The sequence below is a fragment of the Stylophora pistillata genome, chromosome 4 (assembly GCF_964205215.1).
Source record: "Stylophora pistillata chromosome 4, jaStyPist1.2, whole genome shotgun sequence".
In the NCBI taxonomy this organism is placed as follows: Eukaryota; Metazoa; Cnidaria; class Anthozoa; order Scleractinia; family Pocilloporidae; genus Stylophora; species Stylophora pistillata.
This window is the reverse complement of record NC_142522.1, coordinates 23,901,133-23,920,837: the sequence shown is the minus strand read 5'-3', so window position 1 is coordinate 23,920,837 and position 19,705 is coordinate 23,901,133. Positions and strand designations below refer to the sequence as shown.

At 39.2% G+C, this 19,705-nt stretch overlaps 2 protein-coding genes and 1 pseudogene across 2 annotated transcripts; 2 read left to right on the top strand and 1 right to left on the bottom strand.

The window, feature by feature from the left end:
• Positions 1 to 1,211: 1,211 nt before the first annotated feature.
• LOC111331545 (uncharacterized) lies at positions 1,212 to 6,434 on the top strand. Its single transcript, XM_022936672.2, has 2 exons — positions 1,212 to 2,456; positions 3,168 to 6,434. The coding sequence occupies exons 1-2, from the start codon at positions 1,245 to 1,247 to the stop codon at positions 4,989 to 4,991; spliced, it is 3,036 nt and encodes a 1,011-aa protein (XP_022792407.2). The 5' UTR covers positions 1,212 to 1,244; the 3' UTR covers positions 4,992 to 6,434.
• On the bottom strand, positions 6,251 to 8,872 carry LOC148732955 (ATP-dependent DNA helicase Q1-like). Its single transcript, XM_088758122.1, has 2 exons — positions 8,283 to 8,872; positions 6,251 to 7,607 (listed from the first exon to the last, which is right to left on the bottom strand). Exons 1-2 carry the CDS (start codon positions 8,840 to 8,842, stop codon positions 6,476 to 6,478), a joined length of 1,692 nt encoding a protein of 563 aa, XP_088614248.1. The 5' UTR covers positions 8,843 to 8,872; the 3' UTR covers positions 6,251 to 6,475.
• A 2,984-nt stretch (positions 8,873 to 11,856) lies between these two features.
• On the top strand, positions 11,857 to 14,350 carry LOC148732954 (beta-1,3-galactosyltransferase 5-like; annotated as a pseudogene).
• Positions 14,351 to 19,705: the final 5,355 nt, after the last annotated feature.

Here is a 19,705-nt window from a genome sequence, read left to right as displayed (position 1 = left end):
ACATGGTAGACCATACAATTTTAATTTATAAACTTAAAGCTCTGGGAGTTTCTGGGGTTAGCCTTGCCTGGTTTCAATCCTTTTTGACATCTCTTTTTCAAATGACAGTTATTGGTCAAGCAATGTCCTGCAACAGACGTATCTCTGTTGGAGTACCACAAGGATCCATTCTTGGTCCACTCCTTTTCTCTATTTATATCAATGATTTGCCTAAATGCCTAAAGCACACGTCTGTTACGCTATTTGCAGATGATACTGCCTTAATTATGCTGTTTCGCGAAATCCTCTACAAATTTACAACAAATGCTGATTGAGGACCTTACTAGTGTAGCACAATGGCTTAATGACTATTGAAGTACACTGAATGTAGCTAAGTCTATTTTTATGATAATTGGGAGCTCACAAAGGCTGAGTTCCCTCGGGAAAATTAGCCTACAAATCTGTGACGAGTTCCTTCACAAGGCAAATTTTTACAAATACTTAGGGGCTCTCATAAATGAAACCCTTACTTGGAGTGATCATGTTGATTACATTTCAACCAAAGTAATCAACGACTTGGCATTCTCAGAAGGATCAAAAATTTATTGCCAATACACGCCAGCGAACTTTATTTCAAATCAATGACCTTACATCTCTTGGATTATAGTAAAATTGTGTGGGGAGACAAACACAACAAAACTCCAATAGCTAAAGTCCAGTTATTGCAAAACAAAGCTTCGAAATCAATCCTTGACAAAGCTAAACATTCCTCCGCAGCAAAGGCAATTAAAGAACTCGACTGGCTAGTTTTATCAGAAAGGTGACGGCAACACCATCTTTCTTTTGTAGTTAAATGCATGCATGGGCTGATTGACTGGGAACTTAATTTAATGCACTTAAGAGATACCCCGGCCCTTATAACACTAGGCACAACGACAACTTTAAAATGCCCAAATTTCGGTGCCAGTGGGGGCAACAAAGACTAACTTAACAAGCGATACAGGAATGTAATGCTCTTCCAATATATACAAGGAACTCAAATATCCTTGATTTGTTTAAGAAGCTTATATAAACTATTTTCTCTATTTAATATTTTGTCAACTCTATCTAAGGACTTCACTGTTACTCAACCTCGTTCCCAGGGCCTTTTCCCTTAGTTGGGGGTGGGGCGGGAAAAGGCCCTGGCATCGGCCGGTCAGATCAACATTTTGATTGGTTGATTGATTTAAATAGTTTATGTGAACCTTGGTCATAAAATATAATTTATGCATTATTCCGAAGTCATAATGGCGGAAAGTATGCCTACACCAACAAAGATTTCTTCTAGAAATCCGGTTTGCAGACTCTGCGGTGATTCTCGCGAGAGTCGTCATATGCTTCGAATATTTAGCAAAGCTGGTTCATCAAAAGATCTGTGTGCAAAAGTCCATAAAACCTGTGGTATAACTATTTTTGAGGACGATACGAGATCAAAGATCGCATGTCGGAGTTGCGTTACATTCGTAAACAAGATGGAACAGTTTATTCAGAGAGCTCAATCCATGGACAATATGTCGTCCGATCAAAGTTCTGAATATGCTGTAAAGAGATGTGTACAACTTTCACCTTCTTCGCTTCAGCCGTCGAAACGTGTATCAAAGAATTTGCCATGCGAAAGCTCATGCGTCACCTCAGCAGATGAGCTGTCGAAGCGAATCACACCAAAAAAATCTGCAAAGCAGCTTTCCTTCTCAACTCCCCAAGTTGCGACTGTTTTAACGCCTATATCATCAGGAGATAGCTTCAAAATAACTTCTATTGATCAGGCGAAGCGAACAACATCAATTTTTGCAAAACAGCCGTCTTTCTCAACTCCCCAAGATGCTAGTGTTATTGCCACGTCTACAGGACATGATTGTGCAGCCACTTCGGTGGATCAGTCGTCGAGGCTAACAACACCAAGGTCTGAAGGGCAGCCATTTTTTTTAACTCGGCAATCTGTTCTAAGGCCTAAATCAATAGGAGATAATGATTGCACCTCATTAGAAGCTCAATCGTTATTGACTGAAAGACAGCAGAAAATGATTCTACAAGCTGTCAGTAACAGGGATGCAACTGTGTTGACGGCTATCTTGAAAGATTACTGTCCAAGTGTTGTGGACGAGTTAAAAAAGACCAGCAGTGAGGAGTTGAAAACGTCGTGTGCAAAGCTGTGCAAACGTTCGCAAGGTTCCGTTTTATATGGAAATGAATTTGAGAGCATGAACAGTTTCGATTTCAATAAAATTTGGGTCGAATTGAAGACGAACCACCCTTATCTTGTCGAGATTATGAACGCAGTGTCTGGCAAAGAGAAGTCCGTCTCAGACACAAAGCGTGAGCTTCAAGTAAAGTACAGTTTTCTGTACTCGATCCTCATGAACGAGAGATGGCACGAACTCAACCTGGTGAAACGTGTGAATACAGTTCTCATCAATGAAGGTGGATGTACCAAAAAGGTAATTCTTAGCTAAAGATATATATAACATTGGATTGTTATCCTTAATCAACTGCTTTAGTCGCACTGTAGTATTTATTATTCACCAGTGCAATCATGCATTGAATACAATCTGCATTTTATCCTCTTAATTATATAAAGCTCTGCAGAAATTTGATCCTTTTGAGGTAGTTTTGTGTTAGGTTGTGATTGTGATTCTAATTGAAAGATCCATTCAGAAATATATTGTGAGTGATAGGATAAGTATAGGTAATTGCATGACTTGTAGTGGTATTTGGCAATAATACCGCGATTAATATTTCAAAATTGACCGAAATACCACGAGCCGCGAAGCGGTGAGTGGTATTTGGATAATTTTGAAATATTACGAGCCGGTATTATTGCCAAATACCACTACAAGTCATGCTATTATTTCTTTATAACAGAAGCCGAGAAATTTTCGGAAACGCACACGAGTCCTTTATTTCGTTACGGTTGAAAAAACAAACACAGGCCAAAAGGAAAAGGCAAAGTAAAAGGTTGTCATGGTAACCTTGTTATACCATCCATTTTTATTCTGTTTTACCACTATTACGCGAAAATAGGGCCATTATCAACCAATCAAAACTCCGAAATTTCTTGGCTTATATTATAAAGTTGTGAAACAGGAGGTTACTGCATGTGCATGTGTAGTTAATTTGCTGTTAATTTCTGATTCCCTTGTAATCCCTAGCTTCAAGAACGACTGAACAAACTTGGTGTGTGCCTATCATCTGGGAGAAGGGACACCCTGCTGAAGCTCTTAGGGGGTCATTTTTCAGACAAAGTGGTTCAGCAAGTAAAGAGAGGTAGTGTGTTCCGAGGCACTGGTGACAACTGGGACCTGAAAATTTTGAAAGGGCACATGAGAAAGGAAATTCAGAATGAGGATCTACACTTATTTTCCAGTAACTTGATTGAGAACCGAATTAACTTCAATCACTTGCCTAATGACAACCCTAAAGGAAACATCAAAGATTTCCCTCGATATAATTTTTCCTTGAATGTTCCTGAATGGAAACGTTATGCAGAATGTGCCACAATTATTTTTGGTAGAATTGTTCTTGAGTTTTTTCCCAAATTTAAGTTTTTGAAATCTGTTATACCAGATCACATTCCTCATGAGTACAGCCAGCAAATGTCACAGAAGTCTACCATAGTAAGTTTGCCAATCATCAATGCAAATGAAGCAAAGTATGATGATTGTGTTCACATATTAAGAACTTATGAAAAGTGGATTGCTGAAATCTATGTTCAAGCAGGGTTGCTAGATGAACTGCCACACACTGACAATCCACTGATTCCCGACGGGCCTGCAGCATCTGGACAGACAAATGCGCACCAACCAGACACCCATGATGATGCAATGAGGGAGATGAAGATTACATTTGCAGGTGATCAGCTCACTCGGGTCAGATTTGCAGGTGCCAAAGATCTGCTATCTGGTTCTCACACAGCAGCTGATCGTTTTGAACATTGCTCACCTTTTAAACCAGTAATGTGGCATACAAAAGCATCCCTTCTGCAGTATTCTTACTCGTTTCTTCACAAAGCTGAGTCTGTGAATCAAGTTGGCACCTTAAAGTACTTCAGAGAGAAGTACAATAGGAGGAATGCTACCCCATCCAAAGTTCTTGACTCCTATGAAGGAAGTGAAGAGTTGTTCCTCAGCGTGGGGAAAGCTTACATCATAACAGCTGCCCTGAACTTTTTTGGGATGTCAGACCTAGAGGACACTCCCTCAGCACATAAATTCCCAGAAAACATTGCACATAAGAGCTCAGAAAACAAGAAGAAGTACTTTGATGATGCTTTTGGAAAGTTCACTGACAAGTTCCTATTACAGAAAGTAGATGTCAATGACTGTGACGATGAAGATGATTATATAAGAAATTATGCCCTTTGTTGTATTTTCCTGGCTACTCTTGTCATGCAGATGAAGGACACTGCAGGGGAGGGAGATGGCAACAGAAATCTCATCAACCAAAAACTTTTGCTGTCAGTTTTCAAGTCTATGGGGGCTTACAGCAAATATGCTATTGAAATGTTTGTGAGTATAGCTCAGATTGAGTGCCTGCTAACCCCACGCTTATCTGAACAGTTCAAATGGGGATTTTTTGTTAACTGGAGGGGTGGTGCCGGAAAGAATATTGAAGATGATTTGGCCCAAGAAATTTCAAATAGATGCAGTAAACACATTGTCCAAAGGCAGGGACCAAACAAGAGTCTAAACTCAATTAGCAAGGTCTGTAAAGCAACTACTGGCATCCATCAGATTGTAGAGCAGTTTGACTCATCTGTGGGCATCCATAAGACATCTGTGCAACATACAATGTGCAACTCACTTAATGATGAGAAAGAAATGGTGAATGACCTATTGCATTTGAATCCTTTTAATCATGTGCCTGGAAGAAGTCATGACAGCTTCCCTGACATTAAAAGGTCTCCCTTAAGGTATTTGAACATTGTTGACTATCATCAGTGGCTGGCCAAACACATGGGAGAATTATCAACCTAGATACTACTGAGGATGATTGTAGTTATTCACTGACTATTGAATCGCCAAATTCTGCACAATACAAGTAGTAATGACGTAACTGACCTCTCTTAGACCCTTATCTTTCAGTTAAGACTAGTGAGCCACTGAATTTCTGCTGAGATCGATATTTATGGGTTACTGACCAAGTGCAAGGTCGTGATGGCTGGGTATTAGCCACTTTCTTTTTTTGTCTTTTTTTTGCATGTTTATGGACTGAGATGGAGTAAAGCTCCATAAACAGATTTCCAGTATCCAGCCATCTTGAAAGAACAGGCTAGGTCAATTTTGGATTTATTACATGGCTTTTAAGGAAGTTTCGTGCAGGACACAGCAGTTAATCACAAGTGGGTTAGAAAGTGCCATCTTGCCTGCTCACCAAGCTAGTTCTATAATTATATCGTTGAATGAAATATATATACCGTAAGACACTGACTTTTAGTTAAAACAGCTGAATCTCTGAATTTAGCAAAATACAAGTAGTAATGCCTTACTTAACATCTCTGGGATCCTGAATTTTTATTAAAGACAAGTGAGCCATTAAATTTCAGCTGAGATGTTATGGCTTTTATGAGGATAGCCAATAACCTGAAACAATAGCAATAACACTACTAGTACTGTGTAGTGTTGTGCTATTCATGGATCATAATCAAAAACTGATAAGACTTAAAGTGATGTGGCAGTTGATCATGCTTGATATATAATCAATTATTTTGGGAAACTGAAAAATTTATTGCAGTCAACTTAGAACAAATAAAACTAGGGTGTTTCCTTTCTCTAGGACCAACATAACAGCAGATTTAATCCATTAATATGTCCTATTAATTGTGTGAATTGTACCTTGTTTACTTGTAGCTTATGAGTTCAATATGGTAAACATTTAGCAAAATCTGCAAGTATCGTGGTAAATAAGAAATCTTATCTTAGTAAATAAGAAATTTATCTTGGTAAATAAGAAATTATTTTCGCTTTTACAATGTGACAAGGTCCTGTTTATAAGGAAAATATGTGGGGTACTTATCAGCAGACTCATCCAATTGTCATTGATGGCTGGTTGGTAAGGACAGTGTGTGTGCTTATTTCCAATGACCTACTACAAAATCTCAGCAGATTTCCAACATTAGTACATGTAATATGGGGTTCACAGATCCTTGTGAAGTTTGTGTACTAACAAACTTTAAAAGGTAAACAATCTGATCAGTACCATGGTAGCAACAGAGATAATTAATATCAAAAGTGACTTTTGGTGTGTGAATCAAGATCTATTTAGAGTTGCCCACAGTATTTACAATTTAAGTTGACTTTCTCACCACATTATTGTGCTCAGACATAGCAAAAAGGAAACAAAGGTAAACAAACTGATCGGTATTGTAGAAACAACAGATATAATCAATATCAATATTGATTTTGGTTTGAATCAAGATACCTTGTAGTAGTTTGCAGTCTTTATAATAAGTACTGATGTTCTAATCATCATCAGAGTTCATTACAGTTCTACACAGAGTAGTGTGCTTGCATATTAGCGAAAAGATCTGAGAGGAACAGATTTCATCCCAGATACCAAAGGTCTTCAATAGGTCTGTTTCTGATTCAATATACTCCACTCCCTCCATAACTTTTGTAACCAGATTGTTATCTACAGAAATGTCAAATAGCATGGAACTCTCTGATGCTGCTTGGGACTCTTGGGCAGAAATTGCACCCCTGATTAATCTTTCAAGGATAACACTGTTATTGTTGGGCAGTAATCTCACCTTGCTTTTAACAACATGAGGTACATCCTCCTCAGTTATTTTGAACTTTCCATCACATATACAGCAACAGTTATCTTGCTGAACACAAGAGAATCCAAAGTAATCTAGAAGAAGTTTCCTCTGACAGGTGTCTTGTGATTTGCAGTAAGTTTTCATTGATTCTTCTACATGTTTCATATTATTTCCAATATCAGAATTATTGTAGTAGAGTGTAGCACACGATGAAAGTCCTGTGCGACCGGCCCGACCAATTTCTTGCATGTATGCTTCAAGGCTACTTGGTGGTGTTATGTGAATAATGTTCAGCACATAAGGAGCATGAACCCCCATGCCAAGTGCTGATGTTGCAAAGAGCACCCTCACCCTCGAATTTTCTTTCTTTATTTCTGACAAAATATCTTTCTTCATGCGACTTGTTTGGGGGGCATGAAATTGAGCAAACAGTCTTGCAGTGGGTTCTGAAGTTTCTCCAACATACTGCTTGTCTCCCAATATTCTTTCAAATAATCCATAAGCATATCCACAATATTTCAATTTTAAGTAGACAATTGTCATGGGATAGTTTTCTCTTTGAATTGCTAGTTGATTGGCAATTGGCCCAAGGATTTGATCATAACTTTCATCCCCATGGTGGTTACTCCATCGCAATTTCTTATTCAGATATATGTTTACCCGGTTGGGGTTTTGTGCAACAATTTTGCACTCATCTTTTAAACACAGACTTCGCTTCAAGCCCCTCAATAAATGAGGTGGTGCTGTTGCTGTTAGAGCCATTGTGGGTACATTAGGAAAAAAGGCCTTCAACACCGAAAGATCTTTGAAGTCCTTTCTAAATTCTTCACCCCTGAAAAAGAAAAGTAAACCCTGTAATATATATATCTATATCTATAACGTTTTCTTTTGAGTTAACATGTTTCTGTAGAAGTATCTTTTGTATTTCATAATAGCTCCCTCATATGGATGGATGTCTATTAATAACTAAAAAGTATACTGTGTATACTGGTATATTTATTTTATCTTGAATTTATCTTTTAGCAAATGGCTTTATCTCCTTATTTACAGGTTATTTTAGGTTTGGGGGTCAACTTAATATAGAGCTTAGGTTCTTCCCTGTTGGCACCTTCTTTGTAATTGTTCAACTAAGAATAGTTCAGTTGTAGGGGCATGGAGACAAAGGTGAACATTCCACTTCTAAATCACAAAGCAATGCATCAAGAATTTGGAAAACTGCATGCCAGAATAAAACCATAGACAATTAATCTTGTTTCCTTGTACTGGCAAATAAATATAGATCAGTGAGCGGTGTAAACGTCACAGGAATCATAGATGAATTAGTTCCTAGAGAAAAATCTATCATACTCTATAAATAGAGAATACAGCAGAATTTCACCGTAAATACAAGTCAGTGCTGCAACCGTGCTTTAATTAGTTTTCCGAGACATAAGCTTATATAGATAATTTACTCTCTGAAACAAATATGAAATGAACAAACAAGAAATTAATAAATTTAGGCACTTACCATAATTCAACGCAGTGTGCTTCATCAACAACACAGGCCACAACATTGTCTTGAAAGACTTTGCTTCCCATCAATTCTCGCCCTTCCTTACTTAATAGAGTCTCTGGATGGGCGAATACGATCGAAGTGTTGCCGTTCACTACATCCTGAGGAAACTTTGTTGTGATCACGGCCACATGCTCGCTTGTTTCTTGTTCATTTCCGAACAAGTTCTCGGCCGTTTCTTTCGCGTTTACAGGTACCTGTAACACATCAGCGGTTATCCTCCGAGCTTTTAAAACTTTCAACTGGTCTTCAATGATGGAATTCAAAGGGCATACTACAATAACTATGTTCTTGGTTGTCTTGACAGGAAAGAAATTCGGTAGAAGGTGAAAAAGAATCGACTTGCCAAATCCAGTAGGTAGGACTCCGATAACATCCTGGCCTTTCAGCACATATTCAAAACACTTCATTTGAAGAGGTTTTAAATTCAATGATGGAAAATTACCTATATTCAAAGAAAATCCGACTCGGCGAAGGACTGACAAAAACTCTTCTGCACTCGGCGGGACCACCATCTTGAATATTTCTGTTAATATATGAATTCAGTACGCCCAAGATTTTTGGGTGTTTTGAGATCATGTGACCGGCCGATCCCAGGGCCTTTTCCCGCCCCACCCCCAGCTCCACCCACCAACAAAGGGAAATGACCCTGGGAACGAGGTTGCACTGTTACCGTATGCTCTTTTAACTTTTAACAAATTTTAAGCTACTGTATGTTTATAATTTCTGCTCAGGACCAGCCTGAAAACCACCAAAGGGTGAGGTTGCCTCCTGGCAAAAGATATTTATCTATTTATTCATTGACATAGAGGAATTTTTTTGCTATAAAGAGAGAGAGTTTTACCGTTTATATCAACAAATTATGCAAATCCGAAGATGTAATAGTTTCTTGCCATGTTCTTCCCAGTTTTTGCCATGACATCACAAAAGACCGTAAACATCTTAAAATGATTCCACAGTAACATCCACCGACGCATAACTTGAATTAAGAATGCGTCCATGCTGAGCATGCGTACATCGAGTTATGGATGTACGAGGGAAGTGTGGAGAGCACGAAAAATGCCTAAGGGTAGCTCGAGGCGTAGCCGATAGCTTTTCGATCTAACTTGATAACTCGATATACGTACAGCTAAAAGCATGAACAAGTTCTTTCATAACAGAGCAACGACGAGGAAGAAGACATTTTTTATTGTGATAGAGTGCAAAATTCTCACAACGCACAAAAAAGTAAACAAACGTCCCTATCAGTTGGTCAAAAACAAGCCACATTTTATACTTTAGTTTGAGCGAAAACATTTGATCCAGTTAACTGAGAACTGTGAATGAAAAACTCAAAATTAACGGGGAAAGTGGAGAAAATCAAAGCTACATGAACTCAAGTGTCACCGGCTATAAAATGTTTTCAAAGCCAAACGCGCAACTTGCGAGTTTTGTTCGGCTTTGTTTTTGCTGATTGTTGGATCAGGACCTAAAAGGTCAATGCCGATAGAAAAATTGGGCAATTCTTTGCTGGTTTCTTCCATATTTTAAAGAGAAGGAAAATTTCAGTGCAGCTTAACAGGACGGTAACTCTGCTGCCAGATAAAAAAAGAAGCTCACGTCATCTTATTTTCGCACGTGCGTGCGTAATGGCGCTGCGCGTTTGTGACGTCACGAAATTTTGACCCCCTAGAGCGATTAGGACAAACAAACAGGCTTCTCAAGTAAATGAATATGGGCGATGATGCGCCCATCTCTAGTTCAAACGCCTCTAAAGCTCGTATTTTAAATCGGAACGACGGTGTATTTGGCTCAAAGTTCGAACAAGACCAAGAGAACTCTACAAACACACAATTGAAGCGTTGGTTAAAGTGTAGAGGCTTCAAACTGAGCTGAAATTGAGCAGACCTCATCGCACGTGATCGTGACTGCCTCAAGTCGAGAAAATATTATGTAGTTGATTCAAGTATAGATGATGGGAAATGGCTTCAGGCGAAGATACTAAAGGAAAGTAAATTCGATCGCGTGAAACTTAAGGATCTAACAGCTCAATGTAAAAAGGGGGTTGACAGGCCTACACGACTCCCCATCGCGTGTTTAGAATAGCCTATTCAAATTTTGGCCCTCACGAGTATGTCTTTGAGCGATCGCCCTCATTTTTAAGACACGAGTGGCGGATTTTTGTATAGTTCGCTCAGTACTGGTTGTTTCTATTAAATACCAGTGTCTCCTGAGAATTTGCTTTAGGTTTGGCACTGATGGTTGAAATTGTGTAAAAAAATGCAAGATTCATTGGTTCGTCTTCGGTTTCTGTTGAAGAGCTAGTTTCCTGTTTTTGAAATTCACCTCTGAAAGGGTTGTGTTAATGAGGGCCTCTGGGTAGCCTCTCTTTCGCAAATGCGCTTTGAAATTTGCAAGTTTCTCCTTGAATATTGTTTGAGAGGAGTTTGTTCTGAGAAGTCTATGGGCTTCTCCTTTTATTAAGCCTTTCTTAACTCCTTGTGGGTGACAGGAACTATAGTGTGTATACTGAAATGTCTCAGTTTGTTTAAAATGAGTACGCACATCAAGGATTGCGTCTTTTTCGAATCGTTCGCCTTTATAATTAAAGATGTAGGTGTCAAGGAATGTTATTTCCTTATCGGAAATTTCAGCCGTAAATTTCATTGTTGGATGACGATTGTTTGCTTTTTCAATGAAACGTTCTATTGTCGCTTTGTTTGTACTCCGGAGCGAGAAGATCATCGTCCATGTAACGTTTCCAAACAAGCGGATTCAGAAAAGGCTTTTTTCAAGGATTTCAGTGTACAGCACAAATATAAGTATTGTAGTTAACACTATCAACTGAGAAATTCTTTCTAGAACACGCATTTACCCGGCGTTGACAAAGTTCCAAGTCATGCATGCCTCGGCTTTGGGAACGGTATGAAGGCTTTCCGACCGTTTTTAAGCATTTCTTTAGGCGGATTAAGCGAATCTGGCAATCTTTCTGGATATCTTGAGTCATTTTTACATGTACCCAACAGCAATGCCTAGTTGCAACCATTTTAGAAAGTTAAAGCATTTTTTGAGCGAAAATAGTCTTGCTTCTGACACGTTTCGCATACAAGTCCTTGTAAATACTCTGAGTGTTTGTCCTAAACCAGCGGGGGATCCAAAGATGACATATCTATTGTTAGACCTGGCGCGTAGCGCTATTTAAAGATTTGGTGGCGAATTTTGCAGGTATTTTTAGAGTACAAAGATCGCGTGATATTTGTACTCGTCTCGGGCGTTATTTCTACTCTACGAAGCACATTTGGAGGATAAACATTGCAATACACCACGCTGTAACCTTCTAAACTTCTCTTCATCTGTCCTTTGTCATTTTGTTGCGCTTTCGTGAAATTTTTGCATGTATATTGTTGTCACTAGTACTATTGTGGCCTTCTTGGGCGTAGTAGGGAAACCACTGCTGTATGAATAAATATTAATTTGCGCACACCTGGTGCTTCTGCTTAATGCGCTGTAGAGCTCCGCTTTTTTGCCTTCCGCGCTATTGCACTGGTTATCAACAATGATCAGAAAACAGAGGAGAAAGATTTTAATTGTTTTAGCTTTTGTGGTGGCACTTTGTATATCTTTTCAGCTAGGACTTAAGTGGAGTATTCGTTCCTCCTTTTCTTACATCGCTCACGAAGAACTAGATGTCGCAAAACATATGCAGTGGATACAACTGCAAGAACCGAAAATAAATCAACTAAACTCAACCACGGAATCCTCATAAAGCTTCACAACGACTTCTACCCCGCAAATTAAGCACAAAACATTTCTTATGACCAGGAGATCTTGTACGCAACATTACGATCTTCTGTTGATTATCTCATCCGCTCCAGGTAATTTCGAAAGAAAGAACAACATTCGTAAGACATGGGCATTCGAAAGATCCGAAAAACCAAGATGGACGTCAGCTTTTCTGGTCGCTCAAACACGGAATGAAGGAGTGTCGAACTTGCTGTTGGAGGAAGACGAAGCTCTTAAAGACCTTGTGCGAGCTATCCATTATGACTACTACTACAATCAAACGCACAAGATCAAAATTGGCTTCGAATGGGCGATAAGGTATTGCAATTTCTCGTTTCTTTTGAAATTGGATGACGACGTTTTCGTGCATGTTCCAAGAATTCTCTCCTTCTTAAGCGCACCCACCACGCCGAAGAAAAAGCTTTACGCTGGCAGCCATTATAGGAACAATCACTTCGCTAGAGTAGGAAAATGGAAGGTGTCTTACGAAGAATATAATGGAACAACTTATCCGGATTTTTTGCCTAAGGTTTGGATATATTTTATCTCACGACGTTGTAACTGCATTTGTCGGCACGTTATCTTCCTTTCCATACTTTAGATTAGACGATGTTTACGTTGGCAGGCAAGCGAGTAACAACGGATTCAGTATCACGCACAACAGAGGTTTTGAAGTATGGCATCCACCTCAATACGTTTGTGTTCCAACAACTGATACTTTAGTCAGGCATGATGTAGGAGAAGAGTGCCAAATGAAAATGTTTAATTTAGCCAATTTCCCTGAGTAGTTCATTGGCGTAGTTAGCACATGCGTATATTTAAATAACTACTTCATTAATGCAGTAAATGGTTTGAACCCGGGGGTAACATGTGAAGGTGTAGTCTGATCGTCCGGGTGAGTGTAGTCCTGAGAAGGACTGTTGTCGGTGGCAGTGACTGACGTTTCGACAACCTGTGCGGAAGTCATCATCAGAGTCAAGTGAGTGATTGTTGTCAGTAGAATGTTCTTATTCCAGTTCGTGTGAAATGATCGGTTGGTTTTGCCGTGATGTTATTGGCTGTAAGACTCAAGTGACGTAAGTCGTTCGTGATTGGTCTGTTTCGGTCTGTCGGTAAAGCTAGGTTGTTCTTTTTCGGTCGTTTGTGATGTTTATGTCGTGAATGAGTCGTTTGTATGGGGCGGGTAGTTGTTGACATCTGTTTAGGGGAGTCTGTTCTAAGTTAGTAAACCAGCTTTCCAGAGTCAGTCGTTGAAAAAAAAAAAAAAAAAAAAAAAAAATATATCATTCACGACATAAACTCATTGACGACATAAACTCATGACGACAGACTCATTGACGACATAAACTCATAACTCATTCACGACATAAACATCACAAACGACCGAAAAAGAACAACCTAGCTTTACCGACAGACCGAAACAGACCAATCACGAACGACTTACGTCACTTGAGTCTTACAGCCAATAACATCACGGCAAAACCAACCGATCATTTCACACGAACTGGAATAAGAACATTCTACTGACAACAATCACTCACTTGACTCTGATGATGACTTCCGCACAGGTTGTCGAAACGTCAGTCACTGCCACCGACAACAGTCCTTCTCAGGACTACACTCACCCGGACGATCAGACTACACCTTTACTTCATTAATGTTTCCTTATTAAAAACTCATTCATTTGAGCCATCTAAAGCCTTCTCATTCCGAACAGTGAGTTGCTCGAATATCAAAATTAGGATATTGGATGTTACAACCTGACGTACATTTACCGATATCAGGTTGAGTGTCAGAGCAATGATGTTTACTTGTTTAATATCCATTATTCATTTGAGTACAGCTCTTTAAAGCTTTCTTATTATAAATGTGCGTTGCTCCAATACTGAGTCAAATTTAGTTTATTGGATTCTACAACATTTACCAATGATAGGGCTGACTGTTAGAACAAGTCGTACATCTGTCAATGTCCGAAGAAGAGACATCCAGAAACGTTTGCCGCAGATTATCTCAAGCGTGTTGCTCATTAATGCTACTCCTGCAAACATTTGTCAGTTTTGACGGTTTTGTATGCGATTTGGGTTTTGATTGATTTTTTTCTGCGGTTTTGGGGTTCCTAATAGACCTCAACGCCCTCTCCTATGTTTAATAATCAGGTCAAGTATTTTAAATTACTTTAAAAAATATATCTAGGTAAACTCATCTTACCGCGTATTGGATGCAACAACATTTACCGATAATAAAGCTGAGTGTTAGGACAAGTACTTTTCCACGTATTGGATGTTACAACATTTACCGATAATAGCAGCGGAGATATCGAGAAGCATCTGTCGCAGTTTGTGAGAGAGTATCTCAAGCGTGTCGCCCATTGTTGCCACTCGCGCTCTCTGCCCACGAATCTCTGTTCAACTCGTGATGTTAGGGTATTAGGGTATTTGATGCTACAATGTTTACCGGTATAAGTTATCATACCCAGTCACTATTGTTTAATAATCAGGCTAAGTATCCAAAAAAAATATCAGGGTAAACTGAGAGTTTCATGGTTGTTTACCTTTCCGCGTAAACGTTAAACTGGCAGTTAGCCCGTTTGAATTTAAGCGACGCCAGAGGAGCAACATTGAGCCTTTAAAGCGGAACACAAGCGAAAGCAAACTATATTTTATTAACGTTTCTGGAAATTGTATCCGTCAAAATAAGCAAAGGACATCGAGAACGGTCTGTCGCAGGTAGCAGCAGGCTGAAGCGTGTCGCTCATTGATGCTGCTCATGAATCCGGTGAAGACAAAACTCGTGCCCGGAGCATTTACCGCATACTCGACATTACCATCGAGTTTTTGTGGCTACTGCCTCCTAAAGAAGGCCTTGACCAAAATTCCACCCGATGTCACCCGGTGCTTATTTTTTAATTTTTTTTTTTTTTCGGAGCATCTTTTTAATTTAGTTCGACAATCGCGCTCGATGCACATTTGATCTAAAAACTTCACACTGGCGTCTACCGACGCATAACTTAATTCAAAAGTTTCCCTTGCAGAAATAAATTCAATAGATGATCTGCATATGGTGAACCTTTTTTTTGTTTACAGACTGGGTCAAACGCGAACCTTAAACACGAAGGCGCGCTGTAAATTGGTTGGCTTCGCCTCTTGATTTCAGCTCAAATGAAGGAATCATCCAATGTGGCGACCAACGGTCCGACCATAAGTGAAACGGTGTTTAGAAGACGCAGTAAAAGTATTATTTTGGGTCAAAAATTAGAAGATATTGAATCTTGTTGACTCTCATTCCCATGATTTAGCTTATTTTGATTTTATTTGGCACTAACGCATTGTTCGGCCGTTCAAAGTGCGATCTGCGGTCGACTAATCAGTCGTACAGTTGTCTTTTCAAAATTTGCGCCGTATATCCCCAAGCCCCTTATACACATCGGTTGGCTGAGCCTTCAGATTATTCTCATTGAAACTAGCGGCGTCATAATATACCGCATGCGCTATGCACAATTTTATCTGTAACATTACATCTAAAGAATGAATAATTTCGCAAGTAAGTGCGATTAGCAGCCAGAATTTCACAACTCTAGTGGTTGTTCGGTAACATTCTTAGCTGTCGCTGCTCGAAAGATATTTATTGTGGAATTTGTGCGTTATAGCTGACGGAAATAACGCATCTATGCCAAAGAAAAAGCGTCCAATAGAACGAGGTCTTCATTTCTCTTTCAACATAGAGCTTCCTCGAACTCAATAGAGCAGACCTCTTGGCATCAAAGACCGCATCAAGATGGCAAAAGGCGCGTTAAACTGAATCTAACAAAAGCGACCTCAAGTACACAGATTGCGGATCTGATGGAGGCTCTTCTGTTAGCTTTTGAGGAGAAAATGGAGAGGAAAGGACTGACATCGAGCCAACGGAGTTTATCATCAAATAGAAGTACAGCTAGTCCGGACCCCTTTCTTGTTTCCTCACCATCTACTAGACGGTTTTATTCTGTGGTATTCACAATGACACAAATAAAACAACTTTGTGAAAAGGATTTGAGAATTGTCCGAACCAGAATATACTACAACTAATATTTGGGTAGGTAAAAATGGTGTTTATATCCTTTAGCTATCTGGGCTAGGTTTTTTTTCATCTGAGAGTCTTGTGTCAGTTAAGATGTTCCCCAGCCTCTTCTCTTTCTTTGTCTCGATTCAGGAGAACATGTTTACCTGGAGCGAACCTCTGGTCGTAAGCAAATCCTGAGAAAAGTTTCAGCAGTGCCCCTCCTGAACACATTGGGCTTTCAGTAGTCGAACACTGTTTTACTGAATCATCTCGAGGCTTTAGTTTTCTCGCCCGAAAAAGAACCATGCGGCATGTGCAGTTCACTTATAACACTTCACTTATAAAATGAAGTACCCTTGAAAATAAAACCGAACTCAATTCATCAGCAATGAATTAAACATAAAAGAAAAGTATACATGCCTCTTTAACGAATGTTGGCTATCAGTTTTTGCCTTGTCTTGACGGGTTACCCTTCAAAATGCTCGGAAGTTTTTGATGAATGGCAATTTGGTAGTTGCTTTCTATTGATCGACTTCAGCTACGAAATGTAGATAACTATAACAGGTGATCTTTTACCAGGTTCGTAGTCAGTCTGAGTCGGTTCGCTGGGGAATTCCTGTTTCATAAGTAGGATACACTTCACGTAGCAGTTCAGAGGCAAAAAGCGGCCACGTACAGAAGATCGATAAGAATATGGATTAAAGGTCAAATTTGTCTCACAAATAGTTGCTAAAGGTTTTCTGAATTTTGGCCTGGGACTGATTTACGCATTTAATGGTATTGGACAACCCTCAAATATAGAGTACAAGGTAGGCATGATTATCAAGGAGTTTGGGGGGGTGAAGTTTCATGCTGCAAGCTTTTGCAAGGAAGAACGGAATTACAAAACACCGAGGAAAAGTTCTCGACAGAGTACGAGCACAGTATTTCTGAAAATGCTAAGCTGGAATCCTTGAGGAAACACTTCAACAAGGATTTACGAATGGGTCGTATAAACATTAATGGTATCCAAAATAAATGCGAGGAACTTACCGCAACTATCAAGACCACTGGCGCTCATGTAATGTTAGTGAAACCAAGATTGACTCCAGTTGTCCGAAAACTCAATTCTCAATTTCTGGCCACTCACTTTATTGGAATGACAGGAAAAAAGGTGGTGGAGGCATTATGGCTTTAGTATCATCCTCACTTACTAAGAAAAGACCGTAAGCCCATCAAGAACTACAAGACGCTGGAATTAATTGCATTGGAAATTACGAAGAATGCTAGGAATGTGTCAATTATTGGAATTTATCCCCCGCCGAGAAATCTATGTGGTGACTACCAGCTATTACTTGAGAATGAGCTCAGTCAGGTTTGCAACCGGGCAAGCCTCCAAAGCAACTTCTGTCGTGATAATCGGTGATCTGAACTCGGGACCGGACAAGCGTGAGGGTAAATATTACTAGTTCTTGAAACCGAACAGGGTTTTAAATTTTTCAGTCTATAAAAAAGAGAAAAAGAATGCCAGGGAGAATCAGGGATAATCGTCTTGGTGAAGGCCTTACGGCTTATCGAAAGCACAACAGTTGTGAAACAACATTGATTGGCCTAGTGGAAGATTGGAAACGGTGGCCAGGGACAATCGTCTGCTAGTGGGAATAGTATCAACAGATATGTTCAAGACTTTCGATAGCTTACATCTACCGCTTATGCTGCGCAAATTAAAAGCTTACGGTTTCCAGGACAGAGCTAGCACTGGATTTGCCGCGCAGTTACCTTTGCAACCGCTTAGGGAGAGTGTACAAGGTTAAACGTAATTTGAGCTCGCGGACTATTTGTAACAAGTTTTTGACTAACAACAAACATATGAAACATATGTGTGAACTGCGGTTATGAGACGTATATGAGAACGATCCTTCGCAGTAAAGCACTATTTGAGCAATAGTGAAAATCAGACCTGAAAAAAATTTCAGGCCTGTACGGGATTCGAACCACTGACCTCTGCGATACTAGTGCAGCGCTCTACCAATTGAGCTAACAAGCCAACTGGGAGCAGGCCATCAAATTAATTCGATATAAACCCGTAGATGATAAATCAAACAACAACAAACATATGAAACATATGTGTGAACTGCGGTTATGAGACGTATATGAGAACGATCCTTCGCAGTAAAGCACTATTTGAGCAATAGTGAAAATCAGACCTGAAAAAAATTTTTCAGGCCTGTACGGGATTCGAACCACTGACCTCTGCGATACTAGTGCAGCGCTCTACCAATTGAGCTAACAAGCCAACTGGGAGCAGGCCATCAAATTAATTCGATATAAACCCGTAGATGATAAATCAAACAACAACAAACATATGAAACATATGTGTGAACTGCGGTTATGAGACGTATATGAGAACGATCCAAATAGTGCTTTACTGCGAAGGATCGTTCTCATATACGTCTCATAACCGCAGTTCACACATATGTTTCATATGTTTCATATGTTTGTTGTTGTTTGATTTATCATCTACGGGTTTATATCGAATTAATTTGATGGCCTGCTCCCAGTTGGCTTGTTAGCTCAATTGGTAGAGCGCTGCACTAGTATCGCAGAGGTCAGTGGTTCGAGTCCCGTACAGGCCTGAAATTTTTTTCAGGTCTGATTTTCAATATTGCTCAAATAGTGCTTTACTGCGAAGGATCGTTCTCATATACGTCTCATAACCGCAGTTCACACATATGTTTCATATGTTTGTTGTTGTTTGATCTCCATTTCATTTCCACAATTCACATAATTCCAGACTGTTCCAATAAATTATTTTATTTCATCCCAAATTTAATAGAAAATACTTTGGACAGTTCTACAAAATTAAATACCACTTTAGAATTACCATTTAGCCTCCTGCACATACATGTTCAAAAAATTTACTTACCTTCAAATGGTGTGCTAATAGACAAGCGATGTCATACATGATGATTACTCTGCTTCTGGTGCTCTCATTAAGACTTCTCAGCCTCTTAAGCTCATAAACAGAGTATGATATTCTGTAGAAAGAAAAGATTATTGAAAAAGTGAATCAATAACCAATTTTTTCTTTTATATCTTTTTACACAAAATCTAAGACAAATTGAATATATTTCCTATATGACATTCAAATTTATAACAAAGTTATACAATGGTGATGCTATTAGTGTAAAGAATCATAGGATGCTCCTGCATTGTATATACAAGTGTGCTAATTGTCAGCTTGACAAATTCATAATAATCATGGCTCTATCCTGTAATTCTCTAACAGACAATACAATTGTAGGATTGCAAGAGCACAACATTAGGTAAAATGTATTTAGTATATACTCCATACCTTTCATCATGCTTTATGTTAAGGAATCCTTAAGGAAAGTCATGTCTGCATACCCGCCCAAAGACACCTTTCTCGTCAAAGAGTTTGTTTTTGCCTTTTGATCTTAAAGCTGAAAGAACCTCTCTAGCATGGAACTTACTGCGGTTCTGTGATAAAAAAGGGACAAAAACAGGAAATCTTGAATTCAAAGGGCCAAAAGGAAAATCATACAGTTCTCAAATTAACATCTGAGCATTGCATTACC